General features: G+C 54.4%; 3 protein-coding genes across 3 annotated transcripts in view; 1 reads left to right on the top strand and 2 right to left on the bottom strand.

Annotated features, from left to right (window-relative positions):
• The window catches only part of LOC147646404 (olfactory receptor 14I1-like), a 186,438-nt gene that overhangs the window by 48,997 nt on the left and 114,996 nt on the right, over positions 1-22,445 (bottom strand). The gene's annotated exons all lie outside the window — the stretch shown is intronic.
• LOC147646405 (olfactory receptor 14I1-like) overlaps positions 1-22,445 on the bottom strand; it is a 142,156-nt gene that overhangs the window by 4,720 nt on the left and 114,991 nt on the right. The gene's annotated exons all lie outside the window — the stretch shown is intronic.
• On the top strand, positions 15,106-18,028 carry LOC111944858 (olfactory receptor 14I1-like). The gene is made up of 2 exons (XM_023947521.2): positions 15,106-16,005; positions 17,073-18,028. The coding sequence occupies exons 1-2, from the start codon at positions 15,975-15,977 to the stop codon at positions 18,026-18,028; spliced, it is 987 nt and encodes a 328-aa protein (XP_023803289.2). The 5' UTR covers positions 15,106-15,974.

Raw genomic sequence — 22,445 nt, 5'->3', positions numbered from 1 at the left:
ATATTGATCCAGGGTCTCTCCTAAGGAGGTCTGGCCAGGTCAGAGAAGCTGTGCCTTGAGGTCTGACCCAGTGGGGACAACCTTGCTCCACATTCCCCAGCCCCACCCTGTCTCTCCTCACTCTCCTGGGACCTGCTTTGCTCACAGAACTGGCTGCACTCAGGCAAAGAGGGGTTTTCCTTCTTTGATTTTCGCAATCTAAAACTGCTGAGTTTCCCCATGGAAAACAGACACCCTCCTCAAGTGTGTGCCAAGCCCAAGGTGCCACCAAAGAGGTTCCCCTTCCCCAAGGCAGAACCACACAAGGAATGTTTCAGACACACAGGGAGTTCTACAATAAACACAACCCCAGAGTTGGCTGAAGGCAGAATTAGAGCAGCTGCTGAAGGACAGACAAGCTTTGAACTCCTTGCAGCTGAAAGCACCAAGTGGGTTGTTGGGAGGTGAGTGAGTGAGGCAAGAGTGAGGGAAGGGAAATGCAGAGAGCCCTGGAAGTGTTTCTGTGCAGACAGGCTGCTGCAAGGGCAGCGTTGGACTACTCTGGGGGAAACTGTGAGGGGTATTTGGTGCGGAGTGCCCTCCCCAGTGACCTCACAGTACACCCTGTGATGTCACACAGCCACCTGTGATGTCACATCCCACTCGCTGATGCCACACAACCTGCTCTGGGATGTCAAACCACCATTCTGTGATGTCACAGCCCCCCTCAGATGACACAAACCCACCTTGTGATGTTACATTTTCTCCAGTGATGTCACACAGCAACATTTGATGTCATAGTTCACTCTATGATGTCACAGTTGGCACTGTGATGTCATACATCCGGTCCTGAAATGTCACATGGCTCTTCTATGATGTCACTGCCCACTCTTGAATTTCATACCACAACCATGTGGTGTCACAGTCTGCTCAGTGATGTCACAACCCTCTCTGTGATGTTGTACATCTAACCTCTGGTGTCACAGTCCTCTCTGTGACATCACAACCCACTAAGTGATATCACCCAGCCCACACTGTGATGTCATACAGCCACACTGCGGTGTCACACCCTGCTTTCTGATGTCACACAGTCCTCTCTATGATGCTGTAGCTGCTCAGTGACCTCACACAACAAACTCTGTGATGTCACAGCCCCATCTGTGACCTCACACAACCCACTCGGAGCTGTCACACAGCCCCTTTCTGACATCACAGCTGCTCTGGGGCTCCAGGACACAGCCACAGAGGTGCTGCTGGGACACAGCCCCCTCTGGCACATCCCACAGCCCCTGCCAGTGCTGAGCCCCTGGCAGCTCTGTCTGGGCCTGCTCTCTGTGTCCCTGAGCTGCCCTGGCAGGGCCCCAGCCCTGCTGGGCTGTGCTCAGGAGCTGCTCCTGGCCAGAGCTGTCTCCCTGCCCTGGTCTGTTCCCATGGCAACATCTGACCCATTGTTATGGTCTGTTTCCATGACAACCATCACAGCCCCTGTTGCTATGATCAGTCCCTTGGCAGCTCCATGGAGACCCCATGCCAGGGGTGGTTGCCATGGACACCAGCTCAGGCCTGGAGCCTGAGCCCGTTGCCATGGCAACCATTTGCAGTCCCATCCCCAGGCTCATGGGATCCCAGAGCCACAGAATTGGCTGAGTTGGGAGGGAGCCATGGGGATCCTCCAGTCCAACTGCTGGCCCTGCACAGGACACCCCAACAATCCCAGCCTGGGCCTGGCAGCGCTGGCCAAACGCTGCTGGAGCTCAGCCAGCCCTGGAGCTGGGAGCCTTCCCTGGGGAGCCTGTTCAGTGCCCCAGCAGCCTCGCGGGAAAAACCTTTTCCTCACATCCAGCCTAAACCTGCCCGCCTCAGCTCCAGCCGCTCCCTCCACTCCTGTCCCTGGGCACCAGAGGGAAGAGGTTCCCGCAGCCCCCAGCCAGGGACCCGCTCCCAAGGCTGCTGCCATGGCAACCAGGCCTGGCACCAGCTGGGATGCTCGGTTTCCATGGGCTGGGCTTCAGGAATGGCATTCCCCAATTTCCTGCTGCTGCTGAAACCGTGCTGCTGCTCGCTTCCCTCCCACCTCCCATGGAAAGCACAAAAGGCAAAGATCCCATGCTGGGATAAGAACAATTTATTGAGAACAACAACAGGATAAGGAACAAACAGACACAGAAATACATTTTGTAACAGAAAGGATAAGACAAACCATTCACAGGGAAAACTAAACCACCACTGACTGTTTCTTCCTGAACGTGCATTTCCTCCTGCCAAGAAAGGATACCCTTCTACTCTGGTGAGAGAGAGGGAGTCCTTTTCCTGCCCCTGGCAATGACCTGAGATGGGATTGAATATAATGACAGGACCATGGCCAGACTCTCATGTTCTTTAATCCCACATCATGACATTGCCATGGGCAGGAAAAGGTACAGGTGTCTTCCCAGCATGGATAACAGGGAACATGGATCACCACGTCTCTTTGCAATGTCAGTCTTACAATGTGAGATGAAGCTGGAGCAGTGCACAAAGCTCTTCCTGCACTTGAACCAATCGCAGGGCTTCCCTTACTGGTGCTTCGGTTGGTCTGGTCAAGTTAGAGCTCTGGGTGAAGCTCTTCCCACACTGTGCACATGTGTAGGGCCTCTCCCCAGTGTGGATGCGCTGGTGGATGATGAGGTGGGAGCTGCAGCTGAAGCCCTTCCCACATTCCCCACACTCGTAGGCCCATTCCCCAGTGTGGATCATCTGGTGGCAGATCAGTTTGGTGCTCTGGCCTAAGCTCTTCCCACACTCCAAGCACTTGTAGGGCTTCTCCCCATCCTGAAGCTGCTCATGGACCACCAGCTCAGAGCCCTGGCTGGATCTCCGGCCGCCTTCCCGGCACAGGGTGGGTCTTTCCTCCTCAGAGCACCCTGGGATGGGTTTGGAGCCCCTCCTCCTGCCGGACCTCTGGGGATTTTCCTCCCTGTTGGATTCCTGCACTGTGGAGCTGCTCAAAACAGCCTCTTCCACAAGGTTCTGCCGTGGGGATTTGTCCTCCCTGGTCTCCATCCTCAGCTCCTTGTCTGGGGGAGGAAGGACAAGGAGAGGATGGGATTTGCCTCCGTGCCAGAGGGAAGGGGAAGGAGATCCCTCCAGTGTGTCCCCGGCAGGACGGCGTCGGCAGCGGGGTTGTCCTGCAGCCGGGGGCCATGCTGGGCTGGGAGATGGAGCAGGAGAGAGGGGGAAAGGGGCACTGACTTCTTCCTCACCTGCCTGGGTGTCCCATGGCATCTTCCTCTTCCTCACAGCCTGCTTCTCCATCCAGCCAAGGTTTGGGATTAAAACTCCTGGTTTGAGAAAAAACAAGGAATGAGCACATTGAGTTTGATGGTCCCTCTTACCAAGCCCATCTCTAGAAGTCACCTGGGCCTCTGACGTGACTTAGTTTGAAAGGAGTTTGCTAAGGAAGGCAGAAATCACCACTGAAATTGATAAAAAATGTAAGCATCCCATCCCCTCCGAATTATTATAATCTTGAAACCAAAGTGCTCTCAGGTAACAATATGGGAAAAGGAATATAAGTTCTTTACTAAAGAAAGGAAAATGAAAATGCAGCAGTACAAAAAACAAAACAAAACAAAAAACACAACAAAAAGCAAGGCACCAACAGAGTCAGGACCTTACACCCTGTTGGTCAGGGTGCTGGTAGCAGTCTGATTAAATGGTGGCTGCAGTGCTCCAGGAGTGACAGATGTGGTTCTGTTGAAGCAATGATCCCATAGAAGATTGTAGCTTACCTCAGAAGTTCTGGCGCTGTAGATGGGTCTGGTCTCTCCTCTGGGAATCCAGTGGAGAAAGACTGCCTGTGGTGTTCTGATTCTCAGATTATATCCATGCAGGAATGCTTGGCTCCTCCCCCTGAGTGGAGCATCTCACAATGGGATAATGTCATTTTATCATTCCTACAGTGAGACTCAATGGCCCATTAACAGAAGATATCCCCCTGGAGGAAGAATGGGTGGTGGAAGAGATAAAGAACACTGCCCCACCTGGTTTTAACAGCTGGCCCATTAACAGAAGATATCCCCCAGTTATGAGGGATGGGTCATGGAGGAGATAATGAAAACTTCTGTACCAGGTTTTAACAGATGGTGACAGAATACATGCTTTTGGTTGAATCTTGCATTGCAACCCAAGACATGGGGTCCATATAAACCTCCCAAACACCAGGACTTAGCCCTGAAAATGCCTCCCAGGTGTTCCCCATCTCTGGTCTCCCTCCTTTGGTGTTCAGGGGTTCCTCCCTGTCCCAGCTGCTGGGGTTTATGCTTGTACTGTGGGTCCCCTGTCTACTCGGTCCCTGACCTCTTCAGGCTCCTGGGAGTGCCAGGAATCCAAAAAGTTCCCCCATTTCCACTCAGCTTTGGAGTTCTTCATTCTTCAAACATCCCCCCAAAAAAACCCAATCCAGGGACAGCCCAGAATATCTGGGCTGAGCTCCCCCTCCCCGGGCACTTCTGGGATGGGAGGTGATGATCCCACAGGTGGGGGCCTGTGAATTCAGGGAGTTCTTGACCTTGTGGTTCTTTCTCCTTTCCCTGATCCTCCTATGTCCCTCCTTCAGGCTGAAGAAGCTGCTCATGGAGTCAGAAGCAAAACTCCAAGTCCCTTGGAGCTTCAATCAGCCCAGCTGAGGGCAGGGACTGCCAAAGGCTCCCCAGGGACTGGTGAGAGCAGATCCTGGAGGCCAGGATTGCCGGGAGCCAAAGGCTCTGAGCAGGGAACTGCAATGCTGAGCAAGCCCTGGCTGGGTTGGAGGAAGCAGAAAGGCCAAGCCCTGAGCCCAGGCCTGGCCCAGCACGGCCTGTCCCTCACGGGTGGCTCGGGGCTCTTTGTGGGGCAGTGGGATGTGAGGGGCAGCAAGGACAAATGCCATAAACCTGTGTGACACTCCAGATCCTTATGGAACCAAGGGGCCAGTGTGACACCATGGGAAGTTGTGGAACCAAGGGGATCGTTGTGGCACTCTTGGGCCCATGGAACCAAGGGACCAGTGGGACACTCTGGGGCCTTATGGAAACAAGAGGCCACTGTGAGCCTGCAGGGCTGTAACACCCCAGAACACTTCAATGCTGGTGGTAACCAAAGGTTCCTGTGCTTGAGTTTGGTGCACAGGAGAAACAACAACCAGACCTTCTCAACATGGACAGATGCAAAGAATATTCTTGGTAGGACGGGACCCACAAGGATCATCAAGTCCAGCTCTTAAGTGAATGGCCCCACAGGGACTGAACCCACAGCCTCGGTGATGCTGGCACCATGGACTAACAACCGAGCTAAGAAGTCAAAATGACACAAAATTCTACTGGCAAAATATAGACAATCAAGGAATTTTGGCAAAGGGTTTAATACAACATCCAACTGAACATAAAACTCTTACCATAGCCTTAACTTTGCAAACTTAGCTCATTTAACCTAAAAAGTGTTAATCCTTACGATTTTGGGTAACATTAAGGTATCCAAAAATGTTCCAGGTACGTAGGATAGGAAGGAGAAGAAAAGGAGACCAGAAACACGTAAGATCCACAGAAAAACACTTCCAGGATGATCCCAGTCACTCCCACTACAATCTCAGTCCCTCCCAGTATGAGCTATTGCATCCAGTCACCCCCAGTATGGTTCCAGTCACACCCAGATCCTCCCAGTCTGATTTCAGTCATGGCCAGAGTGACTCCCTGTCATTCCCAGGATGGGCCCAGTTGTTCCCAGTCACCTCCAGCATGGTTCCAGTCCCAGCCAGCACCTTTGTGGTCACTTCCAGTATGATCCCAGCTAGTTCCAGCAGGATCCCAGTATGACCCCAGCATGGGCACAGCTGCTTCCAGGATTATCCAGTGTGGTTCCAGTTGCTCCCATTTACCTGCACTGTGGCTTCAGTCTCTCCCAGTCTATCCCAGTTGCTCCTAGTCACTCCTCAGGTGCTTCCAGGCTGATCCCAGTTGCTCCCAGCCACTCTCAGTCATCCTGAGTGCAGTTCCAGTTGCTGCCAGTATGGTCCCAGTCTTGCCCAGCATGGCCCAGCTGCTCCCACTGTGATCCCAGTAGGATGCCAGTTACCCTCAGGTTGGTTCCAGTTGCTCCCTGTTCCTCCCAGCGTGATTCCAGTTGCACCCAGTTGGCCCCAGTATAGTCTCAGTCGCTTCCCAGATGATCCCAGCTGCTCCCTGCATGGTCTCAGTCATGCACAGTTGCCCCCAGTGTAGACCCAGTCACTCCCAGTTGTTCCCAGTTGTCCCCAGCATGGTTCCCATTGTTCCCAGTGTGTTCCCAGTCATCCCCAGTATGATCACAGACACTCCCAGTATATGCCAGCTGCCCTCAACATGTCCATAGCCATTCCCAGACACTCCTAGTAATCCCAGTTAGGTGCTTGTTATCCCAGTATGATCTCAGGTCCAGCATATCCCAGTCAAGCTGGGATTCACTCCCTGAATTCACAGCCCCCCATCCATGGGATCAACACCCCCCTATCCCACAGGTTACCAGGGAGGGGGAGCTCGTCCCAGATATCCTGGGGGCTTCCTGGGTTGGGTTTTTGGGGGTGATTGTTGGAGAATGAAGAACACCAAGGCTGAGAAGAAAATGTCCTTTAGGGGGACATTTGGGGTTCCCAGTGGCAGCTGCTGGCAGAGGCAGCCTGGAGGAGCAGAGCCCTGTGTCCCCCAGGACCCCAAAGTGGGGAGCCCAGAGAGGAGGAGCACCATGATTCGTGGGACCCTCAATTGCATAGAGAGGGGCAGGGGGGTCTCCTTGGTCCCCCTGCAACCCCAAGAAGGGAATAAGGGGAGCAGGGACCCTGGGACCCCAAAAACTTCCAGCATCCCTAAGTGGGGAGATGAAAATGGGAGGAAGTTTTCAAATTCCTGGCACTCACAGCAGCAAGAAGAGGTCAGGGACCGAGTGGACAGGGGACCCACAGTACAAGTGTAACCCCCAGCAGCTGGGACAGGGGTGAAAGCCTGAACACCAAAAGGGAGAGACCAGAGATGGAACTAGAACTCCTGGGAGGCATTTTCAGGGCCAGATTTTGGTGGTGTAAAATTTTTATGGACCCCATGTCTTGGGTTGCAATGCAAGATTCAACCAAAAGCATGTATTCTGTCACCATCTGTTAAAAACTAGAGGAGCAGTTTTCTTTATCTCTTTCATCACCCATCCCTCATAACTGGGGGGATGTCTTCTGTTAATGGGCCAGCTGTTAAAACCAGGTGGTGCAGTGTTCTTTATCTCTTCCACCACCCATCCTTCCTCCAGGGGGATATCTTCTGTTAATGGGCCATTGAGTCTCAGTGCAGGACTGATAAAATGACATCATCCCATTGTGAGATGCTCCAGCCAGGGGGAGGAGCCAAGCATTCCTGCATGGATATAATCTGAGAATCAGAACACCACAGGCAGTCTTTCTCCACTGGATTCCCAGAGGAGAGACCAGACCCATCTACAGCACGGGAACTTCAGAGGTAAGTTACAATCTTCTATGGGATCATTGCTTCATCAGAACCACATCTGTTTCTCCAGGAGGACTGCAGCCACCATTTAATCAGACTGCTACCAACACCCTGACAAATGGGGTGTAAGGTCCTGACTCTGTTGGTGCATTGCTTTTTGTTCGTTTTGTTGGGTTTTTTTTCTACTGCTGCATTTTCATTTTCCTTTCTTTAGTAAAGAACTTATATTCCTTTTCCCATATTGTTACCTGAGAGCACTTTGGTTTCAAGATTATAATAATTCGGAGGGGATGGGATACTTATATTTTTTATCCATTTCAGTGGTGATTTCTGCCTTCCTTAGCAAACACCTTTCAAACCAAGACACCTCAAATGCCCAGGTGACTTCTAGAGATGGGCTTGGTAAGAGGGACCATCAAACTCATTGTGCTCATTCCTTGTATTTTTTCCCAAACCAGGATTTCCCAATCCCAAACCTTGGCGAGATGGAGAAGCAGGCTGTGAAGAAGATGAAGATCTCCAATGACACCCAGGCAGGTGAGGAGGAAGTCAGTGCCCCTTTCCCCCTCTCTCCTGCTCCATCTCCCAGCCCAGCATGGCCCCCGGCTGCAGGACAACCCCGCTGCCGACGCCGTCCTGCCGGGGACGTACTGGGGGGATCTCCTTCCCCTTCCCTCTGGCACGGAGGCAAATCCCATCCTCTCCTTGTCCTTCCTCCCCCAGACAAGGAGCTGAGGATGGAGACCAGGGAGGACAAATCCCCACGGCAGAACCTCATGGAAGAAGCTGTTTTGAGTGGCTCCACAGCACAGGAATCCAACAGGGAGGAAAATCCCCAGAGATCCCGCAGGAGGAGGGGCTCCAAACCCATCCCAGGGTGCTCTGAGGAGGAAAGACCCACCCTGTGCCGGGAAGGCAGCCAGAGATCCAGCCGGGGCTCTGAGCTGGTGGTCCATGAGCGGCTTCAGGATGGGGAGAAGCGCTACAAGTGCTTGGAGTGTGGGAAGAGCTTCAGACAGAGGAAAACCCTGATCTGCCACCAGATGATCCACACTGGGGAATGGGCCTACAAGTGTGGGCAATGTGGGAAGGGCTTCAGCAGGAGCTCCCACCTCATCATCCACCAGCGCATCCACACTGGGGAGAGGCCCTATGAGTGTTCTGAGTGTGGGATGAGGTTTCACAGCAGCTCCAATCTTGTCCTGCACCAGCGGATTCACACGGATGAGAGGCCCTTCCGCTGCCCTGACTGTGGGGAGGGCTTCAAGCAAAACTCCCACCTCATCAGGCACCAGCGCATCCACACTGGGGAGAGGCCCTACGAGTGTCCCCAGTGTGGGAAGAGCTTCTCAGACAGGTCTAACCTTGGCAGACACCAACGGAGGCACCGGTAAGGGAAGCCCTGAAAGTGCCTCAAAATACAGGAAGAGCTTTGTGCACTGCTCCAGCTTCATCCACATGGAGAATCCACTCTGGGAAGAGACCTGGTGATCCATGTTCCCTGGGATCCATGCTGGGAAGACACCTGTACCTTTTCCTGCCCATGGCAATGTCATGATGTGGGATCAAAGAATGTGAGACTGTGATCATGGTCCATTATATTCAATCCCATCTCAGGTCATTGCCAGGGGCAGGAAAAGGACTCCCTCTCTCTCACCAGAGAAGGGTGTCCTTTCTTGGCAGGAGGAAATACGTGGGCAGGAAGAGTCAGTTGGTGGTATTTTAGTTTTCCAGGTGAATGGTTTGTCTTATCCTTTCTGTTACCAAAATTGTTTCTGTTCCTGTTTTTGCCTTATCTCGTTGCTGTTCTCAATAAATTGTTCTTATCCCAGCCCGGGATCTTTGCCTTTTGTGCTTTCCATGGGAGGTGGGAGGGAAGCGAGCAGCAGCGCGGTTTCAGCAGGAGCAGGAAATTGGGGAATGCCATTCCTGAAGCCCATCCCGTGGAAACCGAGCATCCCAGCTGGTGCCAGGCCTGGTTGCCATGGCAGCAGCCTTGGGAGCGGGTCCCTGGCTGGGGGCTGCGGGAACCTCTTCCCTCTGGTGCCCAGGGCCAGGAGTGGAGGGAGCGGCTGGAGCTGAGGCGGGCAGGTTTAGGCTGGATGTGAGGAAAAGGTTTTTCCCGCGAGGCTGCTGGGGCACTGAACAGGCTCCCCAGGGAAGGCTCCCAGCTCCAGGGCTGGCTGAGCTCCAGCAGCGTTTGGCCAGCGCTGCCAGGCCCAGGCTGGGATTGTTGGGGTGTCCTGTGCAGGGCCAGCAGTTGGACTGGAGGATCCCCATGGCTCCCTCCCAACTCAGCCAATTCTGTGGCTCTGGGATCCCATGAGCCTGGGGATGGGACTGCAAATGGTTGCCATGGCAACGGGCTCTGGCTCCAGGCCTGAGCTGGTGTCCATGGTAACCACCCATGGCATGGGGTCTCCATGGAGCTGCCAAGGGACTGCCCATAGCAACAGGGGCTGTGATGATTGTCATGGAAATAGAAAATGGCAAGAGCACCTGGTGATAGTTGCCATGGAAACAGATCATCGCTACATGGGGGTAGGGATGGTTGCCTACCAAGGATCAGATTTGTTACAGGCCCTCAGAGGAGCTCCATGGGGACATTCCAAGGTTCTCCAGGCTGTTCAAGAGCTGGGATGTCACAGGCAGAGACAGGGGATCCACAGAGACCTCCAAGGGATTTCTGGGGATGCTGAAGAGCTGTGTGGTCAGACGCAGTCACAGCAATTCCATGGTGACATCCCAGGGGACCTTCGGCTGTTAAGGCACCACTCTGTCACAGGCACTCCCGGGGCCTCCACGGTGACATCCCAGGAGTCCCCAGGCTGCCAAAGATCCGGGATGTCACAGACACTCCCAGGGCTTCCTGCCATGGGCAGAGTGGGAGCTTCAGGCAAAAGCTTTATCTATTTGTTGGAGAAACTCCTGCTGTGTCATGAGGTGGAGAAATGACACCCAACAGCCACCAGGAATCCTCAAAGCCCTCTAAGATGCCTAGACTTTTAAATTCCTTCTAAGAGAGGAGACTGGGGTGGCTGTCCACTCCAATCCCGGTCCCAGACTTGGTTTAAGTGTAAAAGACTGAACAGGTGGAATTGAACCATAATGCAATTTGTCCCACAGGATTAACAATGGCATACCATCCATCTTTTTTGGTGCCCATTGCCAAAATTGGTACTCTCCCTTAAACATTTCCTGTATCCAAGGGTATCTCCCAAAAAAAACCAGCTAGCTCGGGCTGGCCTTGGCCTCTGGTAGTCACCTCGCATCAGCCCCTGTGAGGCTCTGTTCCTTCCTATGGAAAAGCTCCAGCCTTCTTGTCCTGGGACCATTTAGAATTTGGCATCCCAAATTCCATAGATCTAAGAATTGCTCCCAGACAAAAGCAGCCAGGACAGAGGAGTTAGGTTAGCCTTGTCCTCTTGTGATTTTCTTCGACTATAAGCAGTCTGTTTTCATTTGAAAACCCCTTAGAGAATGCCCAGAGATCTCCCAAGGTGGGGTTTTGAGGCCTCAGGCACATGACCACTCTATAGGGACAAAGGAGCTCTGCTCTCCATGGGGTGGAGACTGAGGACAGCGGAGGAGAGCCATGAGAGTGTTTAAGGAGCAGTTTCAGAGACTGTGGATCTTTTTGACATAGTGGAAAACAGCCAGAGAAAGAAAGAATTGATGCCAAGTGCAGCTGGGGAGGCCCAGAGTGGACACCAGGAGAAAGGAATTTGTGTCCCAGGACAGGGCTGTGGTGCAACACATCCCCCAGAAGGAGTCTGGAGCAGCCCAAGGCTTTGTGTGGCCAGGCAGAGTCAGGCAGGACGCAGAGCTGTCAGCAAAGGAAGGGGCCAGCGAGATGGGGCAGCCGGGGGATGACGACAGCCTGCAGGGACAGAGGCGCAGGGCATGGACACCACAGGGCAGCCTGGGCTGGAGAGGGCACAGGGATGGGCAGCAGCTGCAGAGCCCTGCCTGAGGCAACTTGTGCAGCCCTTTGGCCATGGCTGCTGGCCCTGGGCCTGAGGCCAGCAGGGAACAAGTGACCCTGGCAGCCCTGGGGCCTCATTGCCTCCTTGTCCCTGCTCAGCAGCCTGGCAGGGGCCGCCCCATGGTGCTGCCCTTGGCATTGCACATCCCCACATGCCAGTGGCCCGGGAAGAGCCCTGAGCAATGAGGGAGGGACAGCATCTGCCTTGCCAGGGGCTGGGGCTCAGCCCTTGGCCCTTGCCATTCCTGAAACACATCCAGCTTTGCTCAGCACCACAGACACCTTTCCCTTGCTTGTCCCCAGCTGCCATCAGGGCCTCCAGTCTTCTGCTCTGCCTGGAACCTGGGGACGCTTTCTCACTCGTGTCTCTCATTTCAACTACAAGAAACTTCAGTGTTTCCATCTGACTTGGAGCTCTTGAGGAGTTTCTGGAGCACACTCTGAGGGACTGAGTGTGATGCCAAGAGCCCCAAAGGCCCGAGAGGGTGATGAAAGTGCTGGTGCTGTGTCTGTGCTGCTGAGCTGGGCCGGGCTACTGGCCCAGAGGCAGCTCCTGGCAAGGGCAGCGCTGCAGAGAGACAGCTCTGGCCAGGAGCAGCTCCTGAGCACAGCCCAGCAGGGCTGGGGCCCTGCCAGGGCAGCTCAGGGACACAGAGAGCAGGCCCAGACAGAGCTGCCAGGGGCTCAGCACTGGCAGGGGCTGTGGGATGTGCCAGAGGGGGCTGTGTCCCAGCAGCACCTCTGTGGCTGTGTCCTGGAGCCCCAGAGCAGCTGTGATGTCAGAAAGGGGCTGTGTGACAGCTCCGAGTGGGTTGTGTGAGGTCACAGCTGGGGCTGTGACATCCCAGAGTTTGTTGTGTGAGGTCACTGAGCAGCTATGGCATCATAGTGGGGACTGTGTGACATGAGAAAGCAGGGTGTGACACCGCAGTGTGGCTGCATGACATCACAGTGTGGGCTGGGTGATATCACTTAGTGGGTTGTGACATCACAGAGAGGACTATGACACCAGAGGTTAGATAGAGAATATCACAGAGAGGGTTGTGACATCACTGAGCAGACTGTGAAGCCACATGGTGGTGATATGAAATCCTAAAGTGGGCAGTGACATCATAGAAGAGCATGTGACATTTCAGGACAGGTTGTATGACATCACAATGCCAACTGTGACATCATAGAGTGAACTATGACATCAAATGTGGCTGTGTGACATCACTGGAGAAAATGTAACATCACAAGGTGGTTTTCTGTCATCTGAGGGGGGCTGTGACATCACAGAATGGTGGTTTGACATCCCAGAGCAGGTTGTGTGCCATCAGCGAGTGGGATGTGACATCACAGGTGGCTGTGTGACATCACAGGGTGTACTGTGAGGTCACTGGGGAGGTCTCTCCGCACCGAATACCCCTCACAGTTTCCCCCAGAGAAGGCCAATGCTGCCCTTGGAGCAGCCTGTCTGCACAGAAACACTTCCAGGGCTCTCTGCATTTCCCTTCCCTCACTCTTGCCTCACTCACACACCTCCCAACAACCCACTTGGTGCTTTCAGCTGCAAGGAGTTCAGAGCTTGTCTGTCCTTCAGCAGCTGCTCTAATTCTGCCTTCAGCCAACTCTGGGGCTGTGTTTATTGTAGAACTCCCTGTGTGTCTGAAACATTCCTTGCGTGGTTCTGCCTTGGGGAAGGGGAACCTCCTTGGTGGCACCTTGGGCTTGGCACACACTTGAGGAGGGTGTCTGTTTGCCATGGGGAAACTCAGCAGTTTTAGATTGCTAAAATCAAAGAAGGAAAACCCCTCTTTGCCTGAGTGCAGCCAGTTCTGTGAGCAAAGCAGGTCCCAGGAGAGTGAGGAGAGACAGGATGGGGCTGGGGAATGTGGAGCAAGGCTGTCCCCACTGGGTCAGCCCTCAAGGCACAGCTTCTCTGACCTGGCCAGACCTCCTTAGGAGAGACCCTGGATCAATATCCATCACTGAGTGCTGCAATCACCTCTGCTCTAAAGAGAACAGGAATAAAAGACACCCTTTAAAATAGGAATACATATTTCCTAGAAGCTCTTTGAACTATTTCTCCGTAACTATTGTAGGAAACTTTCCTAAGAACTGCAGCAGACCAGAGGGAAATCAAGGCACAGCCATGGTTTGTTAGGATTTGCTTGATCCTAATGAGCCCCGTGGTGCATTTGGAGCTGAGCCCTTGAATGTCAGGGCCTGAGAGGAGATTGCACAAACCTTTCCAAGAGTCAAGGTCAAGGAAAGACCCAAAGTGTCTCCAAGCATTAATGGGTGCCACTGAGGTCCATCCCCAACACAGGCTCCTCATGGACTCCTTGGAGGAGAGAACTGGAGGCCAGGATTGCACAAAAACCTCCCAGAGACTCAGTGTGGGAAGGAAAATCCAAAGTAGCTGAAAAAGCCCTGAGTATCTCAAAGTATTGATGAGCCCCACTGAATGTCAATGCAAAGCTCCCAAGGGACTCGTTAAAGCAGATAATTGGGGCCAGGATTGCACAAACTTCTCAGAGACTCAGGGTGGGAAGGAAAAAGGAAAGTGCCTTAAGAACCTGAAGTACCTTGAAGCATTAATGAGCCCCACTGAGTGTTGTTACTGACAAAGCCTCTCAAGGGACTAATTACAGCAGATAATTGGAGGCCAGGATTGCACAAAGCTCTCAGAGACTCCAAAGCAAAAGCCAAAGTCCTTTGAAAAAGCTGCAGTCCCTGGGAGCATGAAGGAGCCCCCAGGGCCATTCCTGAGCAAGGCTCCCCAGGGACTCCTTCCAGCAGATCCCTGAGGCCACTGGCATGTGGGCTAGGGGGGATGCTGAGGGCAGGCCAAGGGGGTGACAGTGGCCAGCCTTGCTGGGGCTGTGCCAGGAGGCCCCAGGGCCTCAGGACAAGGTGTCTCCTCACAGCCCTTGCTGGCACAGCATTGGCTGCTGTGGCCCAGGGCACCAAGCCTTGGCTTCTCTTTGTCCCCAGCTGTCATCAGTGCCTCCAGTTCTCTGCTCTGCCTGGGACCTGGGGACACTTTCTCAGTCATGTCCCTCAGTGGGACCCATTAGAAGTGAAAGAAACTTTGGAGTTCCATTCTAACTTGGAGTTCTTGAGAGGTTTCTTCCCCTCCCTGTCAGGGACTGATGTTCAGGGCCTCAGCACAAAGCCCCAAGAGGCTCATTAAAGTCCTGCTGCTGTGTCTGTGCTGCTGAGCTGGGCCACGCTCCTGGCACAGAGGCAGCTCCTGGAAACCAAGAAGAGCTTCAAAAGCACATTTCTCTTGCTGAGCAGCTCTTCTGCCAGCCCAGCAGGGCTGGGGCACTGCCTGCAGCCACCCTGGGCACAGCCCAGAGGCACAGAGAGCTTCAATCAGTCAGGGCTGGGAAGGTGCTGAGAAGTGCCTGGGGCAGAATCCCTGCCAGCCCTTGGCACAGGAAGCCTCTGGCTGCAGGACAATGCAGCTGCAGCTCCTGGGGGCATCTCCTCAAGCTGGAACACCCCAGTGCCTACAGACTCTGTGAGTACATTCTCTGCCTGTCCCTTGTGCAGAGCAGCCAGGGGTGCCCAGGGCTGTCCTGCAGAGCAGGGTCCTGCAGCCCAGGGCGCTGTGCTGGGGCAGGGACTCTGCTGCCTGCCAGGGACAGCTCTCAGCCGGCCCGGGGAGCTGCTCCCAGCGCTGGGGAGAAGCTGTGGGGGGAAGGAGCCGCCCTGAGCAGGGCAGGGGCTGCTGCTGAGAGGGGCTGTGTGGGGCAGGGCTGCTCCCAGCTCCAGACCTGCCTGGGCACAGCTCCAGAGGACACTTCCCAAAAGATGGTGAGCCTGGGATTGATGTAAAGATCAGGAGCTTTCCTGAGACTGTGTTCAATTTCTCTCTTTAAGCAGGGTGGGAAAGTTGAGATGATAGCAAAAAGATTTTTGCTTTTTATAAACTTTTAATACATTTTTAGATCCGTAAACTATTATTATATATTTATAAAATTATAATCTTTAATTAACTCTATTAAACTACTAGTATATACTTATGTAACTATTATCCTTAATTAACTCTAGTATATTTCCTAACCTTTCTCTTTGAATTTAGAATAATTATCTGACCTTCTAAATACATTTCAGAAATACTGTATAGTCTTATCATCAGAAAGAGCAGCTACGAGAATTTGTATTTTAACCAGAATGTGAGCAGTCATAACAAAAAGTGGGGCAAAGAAACCCTTGGACCTACTCCAATGGGTTGACTCAGGGGTGTGTAACTAGGGCAGCTGAATCTCCTATTGAATGTTTCTGTTAAATATCCTAATGAATTAATCTTAATAAATTGCTGAAATAAGGGGCTGGGTGTGCCTCATCCCTACTGGGACACCTGGAAGCTTCCAATGAAGGCGTTTTTTACTTTACTGTTCTAACACTGTTGCAGAAGGTTATTTTTCTCTTTTGATTATAGACAACAGAGGGATGAGAGAAGCAGAAGAGGAATTGTAATCCCAGAATCACAGAACATTCTGAGTTGAAGGGGACACACCAGGAACAGCAAAGTAATGTTGGAACATTTACAGAGATGTCAGAATTGTAAGTTTGGGTGCTCAGTCTCTCTGCTGGGAGCCTCCTAAACAGCCTAAATGCACTGCTCTGATATTGTCATTGGTATCTGGGGCTCTCAGTGAGGCTCTGGCATCTGCAGCAGCTGAGTCAGGCCCTGCCCTTGGGATTGCTGCCAGGCAGGTGTGTCCATGGGAATGGGGTGTCCCAGCTTCCCTGTGACCTGTGGGGCTGTGGGCAAAGCAGTCCATGGGAAAGGGGAATGAGCTGAGCCCCCTCCCTGAGATCCCATCATGGGCACTCCTGGGGATCTCCTTGCTGTGTCCTTCCAAGCTCTGAGCTGCCCTCCTGGCTGCAAATCTGTGCCAGAGCCTCTCAGAGTTCCCTGAATGTCCCACGGGGAAGGGCAGAGATGCCACAGCTGAGGAAATGCTGTTGGCTCTGCCAAGGGAGCCGTGAGTGTCCTTGGCAGAGGGGGGTGCTGAGACCTTGCCCAGAGACCTTTAGAGAGGGTGAGACATTCAGGGATCCCTCTGCCCTGGGCAGGGTCTGGTTTATGCCAGGGTGACACAGGAGTGTGACTGTGCTCTGATTCCAGCCAAAGGTGCAAACCCAGGGCAGTTGGGAACAAGCCCATCCAGCCCCTCACCTTCCCTAAGCCACAGGGAATCCTTTGCCTCTCACATCTCTCAGTGGGAAATTCTGAGTGCAGCAGAAATGCTGGGGATTTCTGACCTCAGAGAACCAGGAATGGTTTGTGGGCAGGGAAAGAATGCCTAAAATTTCTTCCTGCACTCAATGTCTTTTAGAAGTGGGAGTAAATATGGCAACAAGCCCTTCTGCATTAGGAGTGATTCCCCTTACAAATCCTGAATATCCAGCCTTTTCCCTCAGTCACATGGCCACAAACCCAGGGCAGCAGGGCAGGGATGGCTCCTGCAGAGCCCCCAGGCACGGGCCTGTCTGTTCTTGGCACACTCAGACAGCACAGCTGGAGCTCAGTCAGGGACCTGGGTGAAGTTTTCCCAGAGCAGGAACAAGGGTGGGTGAGTCCCAGCCTCTCCTGATTTGTCACTGCTCTTTTTCTTCATGAACAGGCCCCCATGTGCAGCCACAGCAAATGTCCAACAGCAGCTCCATCAGCCACTTCCTCCTGCTGGCATTGGCAGACACGCGGCAGCTGCAGCTCCTGCACTTCTGCCTCTTCCTGGGCATCTCCCTGGCTGCCCTCCTGGGCAACGGCCTCATCATCAGCGCCGTAGCCTGCAGCCACCACCTGCACAGCCCCATGTTCTTCTTCCTGCTCAACCTGGCCCTCACTGACCTGGGCTGCATCTGCACCACTGTGCCCAAAGCCATGCACAATTCCCTCTGGGACACCAGACACATCTCCTACACAGGATGTGCTGCACAAGTATTTTTTTTGTTTTTCTGTGCTGCAACAGAGTATTTCCTCCTGACCATCATGTGCTACGACCGCTACGTGTCCATCTGCAAACCCCTGCACTACGGGACCCTCCTGGGCAGCAGAGCTTGTGCCCACATGGCAGCAGCTGCCTGGGCCAGTGCCTTTCTCTATTCACTGCTGCACACAGCCAATACATTTTCCCTGCCCCTGTGCCACGGCAATGCCCTGGGCCAGTTCTTCTGTGAAATCCCACACATCCTCAAGCTCTCCTCTTCCAAATCTTATTTTAGGGAACTGGGGCTTCTTGCTGTTAGTGCATGTTTAGGACTTGCCTTTTTTGTGTTCATTGTTTTCTCCTATGTGCAGATCTTCAGGGCTGTGCTGAGGATCCCCTCTGAGCAGGGACGGCACAAAGCCTTTTCCACCTGCCTCCCTCACCTGGCTGTGGTGTCTCTGTTTATCAGTACCGCCTCATTTGCTCATTTGATGCCCCCCTCACTCTCCTCCCCATCCCTGGATCTGGCATTGTCAGTTCTGTACTCAGTGGTGCCTCCAGCCCTGAACCCCGTCATCTACAGCCTGAGGAACCAGGAGCTCAAGGCTGCAGTGTGGACACTGATGACTGGATCATTTCAGAAACATTAAACTGCTGGCCAATTCCTGTAAATAACTTGTAATAAAACTTATTTTTGATACTTCTTGGTGGTTTCATTTAGGAGGTTCTTTGACTTTGTTTTATGTTTTAAAACTGTCTTCAATAAAATGTCATTGTTTTGTGCTATTTCTCATTTTGTTTCTCTCCACCTTCCCTGTGCCCACACACTGTGACAATGAGAGGCTGTGCTCTTGGTGGCTTTCAATGAACGAGAGGATCTCCCAGCAAACTTTTCTGTAGAGATGCCCCTTTTGTTCCCTTCTCTGGAGCTGCAGCAGCAGTGTCTGTGTGCAGAGCTGGGGGCAGATCAGTGCTGGCACAGCAGCTGTGCCCAGGAGCAGCAGCACTTGGTGTTGCCAGTGCTGCTCCCGTGCCACTGCCCCGCTGCCCTCCTGGCCCTGGTGTTGCTGCAGGGCCTGAGTGCTCTCAGGGCCGGGCACAGCCCTGGGGGTGGCAGTGCCGGGGCTGCAGCAGGGACAGGCCATGGGCACTGCTGGGGCAGCGCTGACGCCTCAGGGCAGGGCCTGGGGGCTCCAGGCTCCTTGCCCAGGCTCTCTCAAGAACACGGCCAGGCCAAAGCTCAGCACAGAAAACCCCCGTGAGCAGCCCCAGGCTGGCCGTGGGCAGGCTGGGGGCAAACAGCATGGCTGGGGCTCTGCAAGGTCCCTGGGGGAGATGGGAAGGAGCAGCAGAGCAGGGGCTGATCCATCCCCACTGCACTGGACACCCCAGGGCAGCGTCCCAGAGCGTCCTCATGGAGCTGCCAACAACATCCCCCCTGTGCAGCCCTGGCCTCTCCCCCAGCTCAGAGAGGTGCCGCATCCTTGCAGGCACATGTCATGAATAAAATCTCTCAAGAAATCCACCCCAGATAAAATACTGTGTTTAGTTATGTACAGTTAATGTTCTTATCCCATTTGTAAACCTTGTACCCCTTGTTTACTCCAATGGTTATTAGTAATGTTAATTACTTACCAGTTTCTGAAGTGTTTTAAAGGTTCTTATGAGACATTCCTGTACCCTTTCCGCTTACTTCCCTGCTACCTTGTAACAGAGCTGCTCCCATGGGGGCTAAATCCAACTAACAAAAGCAACCCATTAGAAAGGTGTGCCACAGAACGAGGCAACTCCCATGGTCCCTGTGCCACACTAGAACAAAGAAACTCCCAGGAAGCTGTGTAACCGAGTAAAATGGAAACTAAGGCAGGCAGGACACCAAAACAACGAGCTAACAGAGGAATAAAAGGACAAGGAAAGATATTTGAGCAAGCTATGACGCAAGATCATCTCCCTGCATCACCTAAACCTGCTTAGAAACCATCTTCCTGCATCACCATGACCTAAGAGGACTGGAAAGGACTGACAGCCCTAGACAGCAAACCAGAACAACAGGTCACTGGCTACTCTCATGAGGATGGAAGCCCCAGCTCTGCAGTGTGTGCTGCAAAGCTGAATTGTGTCTCCTCTTTGGAGCTGACAGTGTGGTCACTGTGATGTGAGCAAACCCGGTCCCCCCCCCACCCCAAGAGCTGAATCCTAATAAAGGCATCAAACAGGAGTTTTGTCTCCTGGCCAATTTCTTTCAATTACCATGTGCTGCACGGGCCATGGCCGAGGGGGCCTGGACCCACCCGGAGCTCCTCCCGGAGCCCAGCGGACTCCAGCTCAGCGGGGGCCGGCAGCGGGGCACGGCTTAGGCTCGGCAAGGTGTGAGCAGCCGTGGTCCGGCCCAGCCTCAGCCGGGGTCCCGCAGCCTCCCGTCCCCACCCGGTCACTGCTGGGGCCAGCCCGGCCCCGCCAGGCCGAGCCTGTGCGATTCAGCCCTTCTGGGACACAGGGCCAGAAAGACTTCAGCCCTGAAGCAGCAGGCTTTGAGTTCAAGCCTTGGGAAGCACTTGCCAAAGGCTTGATGGCAATTCATACATTCATCAAGTCACCCCACTGAAAGTTATGTTTCTAAAATCTTCCCGTTTCTCTCCCCCGATTGGTTGCAATTCGTCACAGTATTTTGCATCTTTCTAACCCCAGTCTGTGTCTGGACCCATGCCCTCAGACTGCGCCCTCACACCTCCCCTAGATATTGTTGTGTCTGCCCCTAGGCCTGGTCTTTGCACTTTGCTCCTGTGCTGCGCAGGCTTTATGGGCCTCATCCCTACTTGATTTTCCTATTCCAGTTGGTTTTGGGGACTCCAGTGAACCCGCTCCTTTAATTTCCTCCTCGGTTGCCCGGGTGTCAGGGGACCCTGAAGCTTTAAGGATTGTTGTGGCCACTGTCAGCACGACTGCAAGGGCCGCAGTGCAGCGGGGCCCGGCCCGACCGGCAGCCGGGTACCTCCTCAAAGGTGGAAGCAAGAGAGAGATTTCCCTGGCTTGCCTGTCTGCAAAATGTCAATCTCACTGAGGTGGATCCAGCTTTTTAAATGCTTTAATAGGTAGTCAGTTCCCACAGCTAGCCAGCTCTTGGATTTTGCTTGGCACAGGGGCAGCTCTCGCTTAGCAGCTCCTCTCAGTAAAATCATTTCCATGGGGGGCTTCTTCCCTGCTCACCAAATAGCAATTCATGCAAAAGCAGCACAAACTGTTCTTCCTGTCCTCCTATCTTTGCCAGAGAGTGCCTTTCAAAGGGATAATAATTGGGAGCGAGGGGGTTTACATTTCCCATTGCAAAGGAGCCTCCTGCCTCCCTTAGCAGGCCCCTGTCTTTCAAACGAAGACACACACGGTCTCCTTTTGCACCTTCACTTGGCCCCAGCCACTCCTGATCATTTGAAGGAGCGGCTCAGAAGAAGGGGCTGCAATCCCCCAAGGCCTGGGCTGCTCCAGGCCGCTCCTGGTGCCTTGGGCTGTTGAAGGGGTGCCGGGGTGCCCTTTGTGACACAGGCACGGGGTGCTGGGGTGGCCTTTGTGACACAGGCACGGGGTGCCGGGGTGGCCCTTTGTGACACAGGCACGGTGCGTCAGGGCCCGTGATGACGCGGGACCTTGCGGTGCCCAAAGTCCATTGTGACATGGCAGAGCCCCGCCCCGGCTGGGGGGTATATAAAGGGCTTGTGGGGCCTGGGTCAGTCCCAGGACAGTGGCTGTGTCCAGGTACCTGTGTGTGCCAGAGGACTGCAGGCACGGAGGAGGAGAAGGCGAAGCCCAAGTCCCAGCCCCACAGGCCCTGGCCCGGCTCACAGAGAGCCCAGGCCTTGAGGGAGCAGCAGGAGGAGGCTGAGAGGGCAAGCAGAGGGAGGAGAGGAGCCGTGGAGTCCTGCGCTGAGGAAGAGCCAGAGCTCTGCCGAGGAGAAATGAACAAGTTCCAGCAAGGGACTCCAGGGGAAGCCTGCACTGAGCCACAGCTGTCCCCAGGAGAAGCCCAGAGCTGCCAGGAGCTCTCTGAGTGGGATGAAGGCCTTGAGCAAGAGCTGGTCCAAGTATGGGGGAGCTACTGGCATTTCTGGGACTGGGATGAGGGCAGGGAGCAAGAGCCCTCCCCAGTTGTCTCCGAGTGGGGCGAGTGCAGGGAGCAGGAGCCGTGGCAGGCGGACAGCGATCACTGTCAGGAATTCTCAGATTGGGAAGAATCTCCTGAGCAGCGGCTGTCCCCAGGAGAAGGCACGAGCCGCCGGGCACTCTTGGGCTGGGAAGCTTGCCGCAAGCAAGAGCTGTGCCAGGATGGCCAGGAGGTGACTGGAGGCAAAGCAAAGAGAAAATCCTCCAGGTCCAGCTGGGATGATGACAGTGATGGAGAGCTGGCTCAGGACAGCAGGGAATACTGCGACATCCTGTGCAGCCAGCTCAAGGCCTGGCAGCGGGAGGACGATGACTGGGATGAGGTGAGCGTCCTGGAGCTGCACGAGGAAGGAGAAGAGGCCAGGCAGCAGAGACTGGCAGATTTAGCCCGAGAGGGAATCCTGCTGCCTGTCCCTCGAGAAGCTTGGGTGGAGTGCCAGGAACCCGAGCTGTGCCCACAAGAGCAACTCTGTGCTGGGCCTGGCCCTCTGGCAGCCCAAGCCACGGTGGAAGATGTCTCTTCTCCTGGGCAGCCGCTTCCCCACAGGAAAGGCCGCTCGTTCTTGAGGTGGGCGCTGCAGGCGCTGCGGGCGCTGCGGGGGCTGTGGGTGCTGCGGGGGCTGTTCCACTGTCCCTGCCTGGCGGCACAGCCACAGGATCAGCGCCCGCTGCCAGCAGTGCAGGGCTGCAGATGGCGGCTGCCCCGCGGCCTGCCCGGCGCCCCGAGCGAGCCGCACGGGCTGCCCCGGCCTGCGCTGGCCCTGGGGGCCGAGCCGGCCCCAGCCGCTCTGCGGCACCCCTGGGGTGGCTCCCCGAGGGCACACGGCAGCCCAAAGTGGCACCCGAAGGGGGACCCTCGCTGCCGGGGCTCAGCGCCGCATCCCGGCCCATCGTCCGGCCGGGAAGGCACCT

The sequence above is a fragment of the Cyanistes caeruleus genome, unplaced genomic scaffold (genome assembly GCF_971803275.1).
Source record: "Cyanistes caeruleus unplaced genomic scaffold, bCyaCae1.hap1.1 HAP1_SCAFFOLD_99, whole genome shotgun sequence".
Taxonomy (NCBI): Eukaryota; Metazoa; Chordata; class Aves; order Passeriformes; family Paridae; genus Cyanistes; species Cyanistes caeruleus.
Note: the sequence above shows the minus strand (reverse complement) of the source record. Positions and strands in the feature narration are given on the sequence as shown.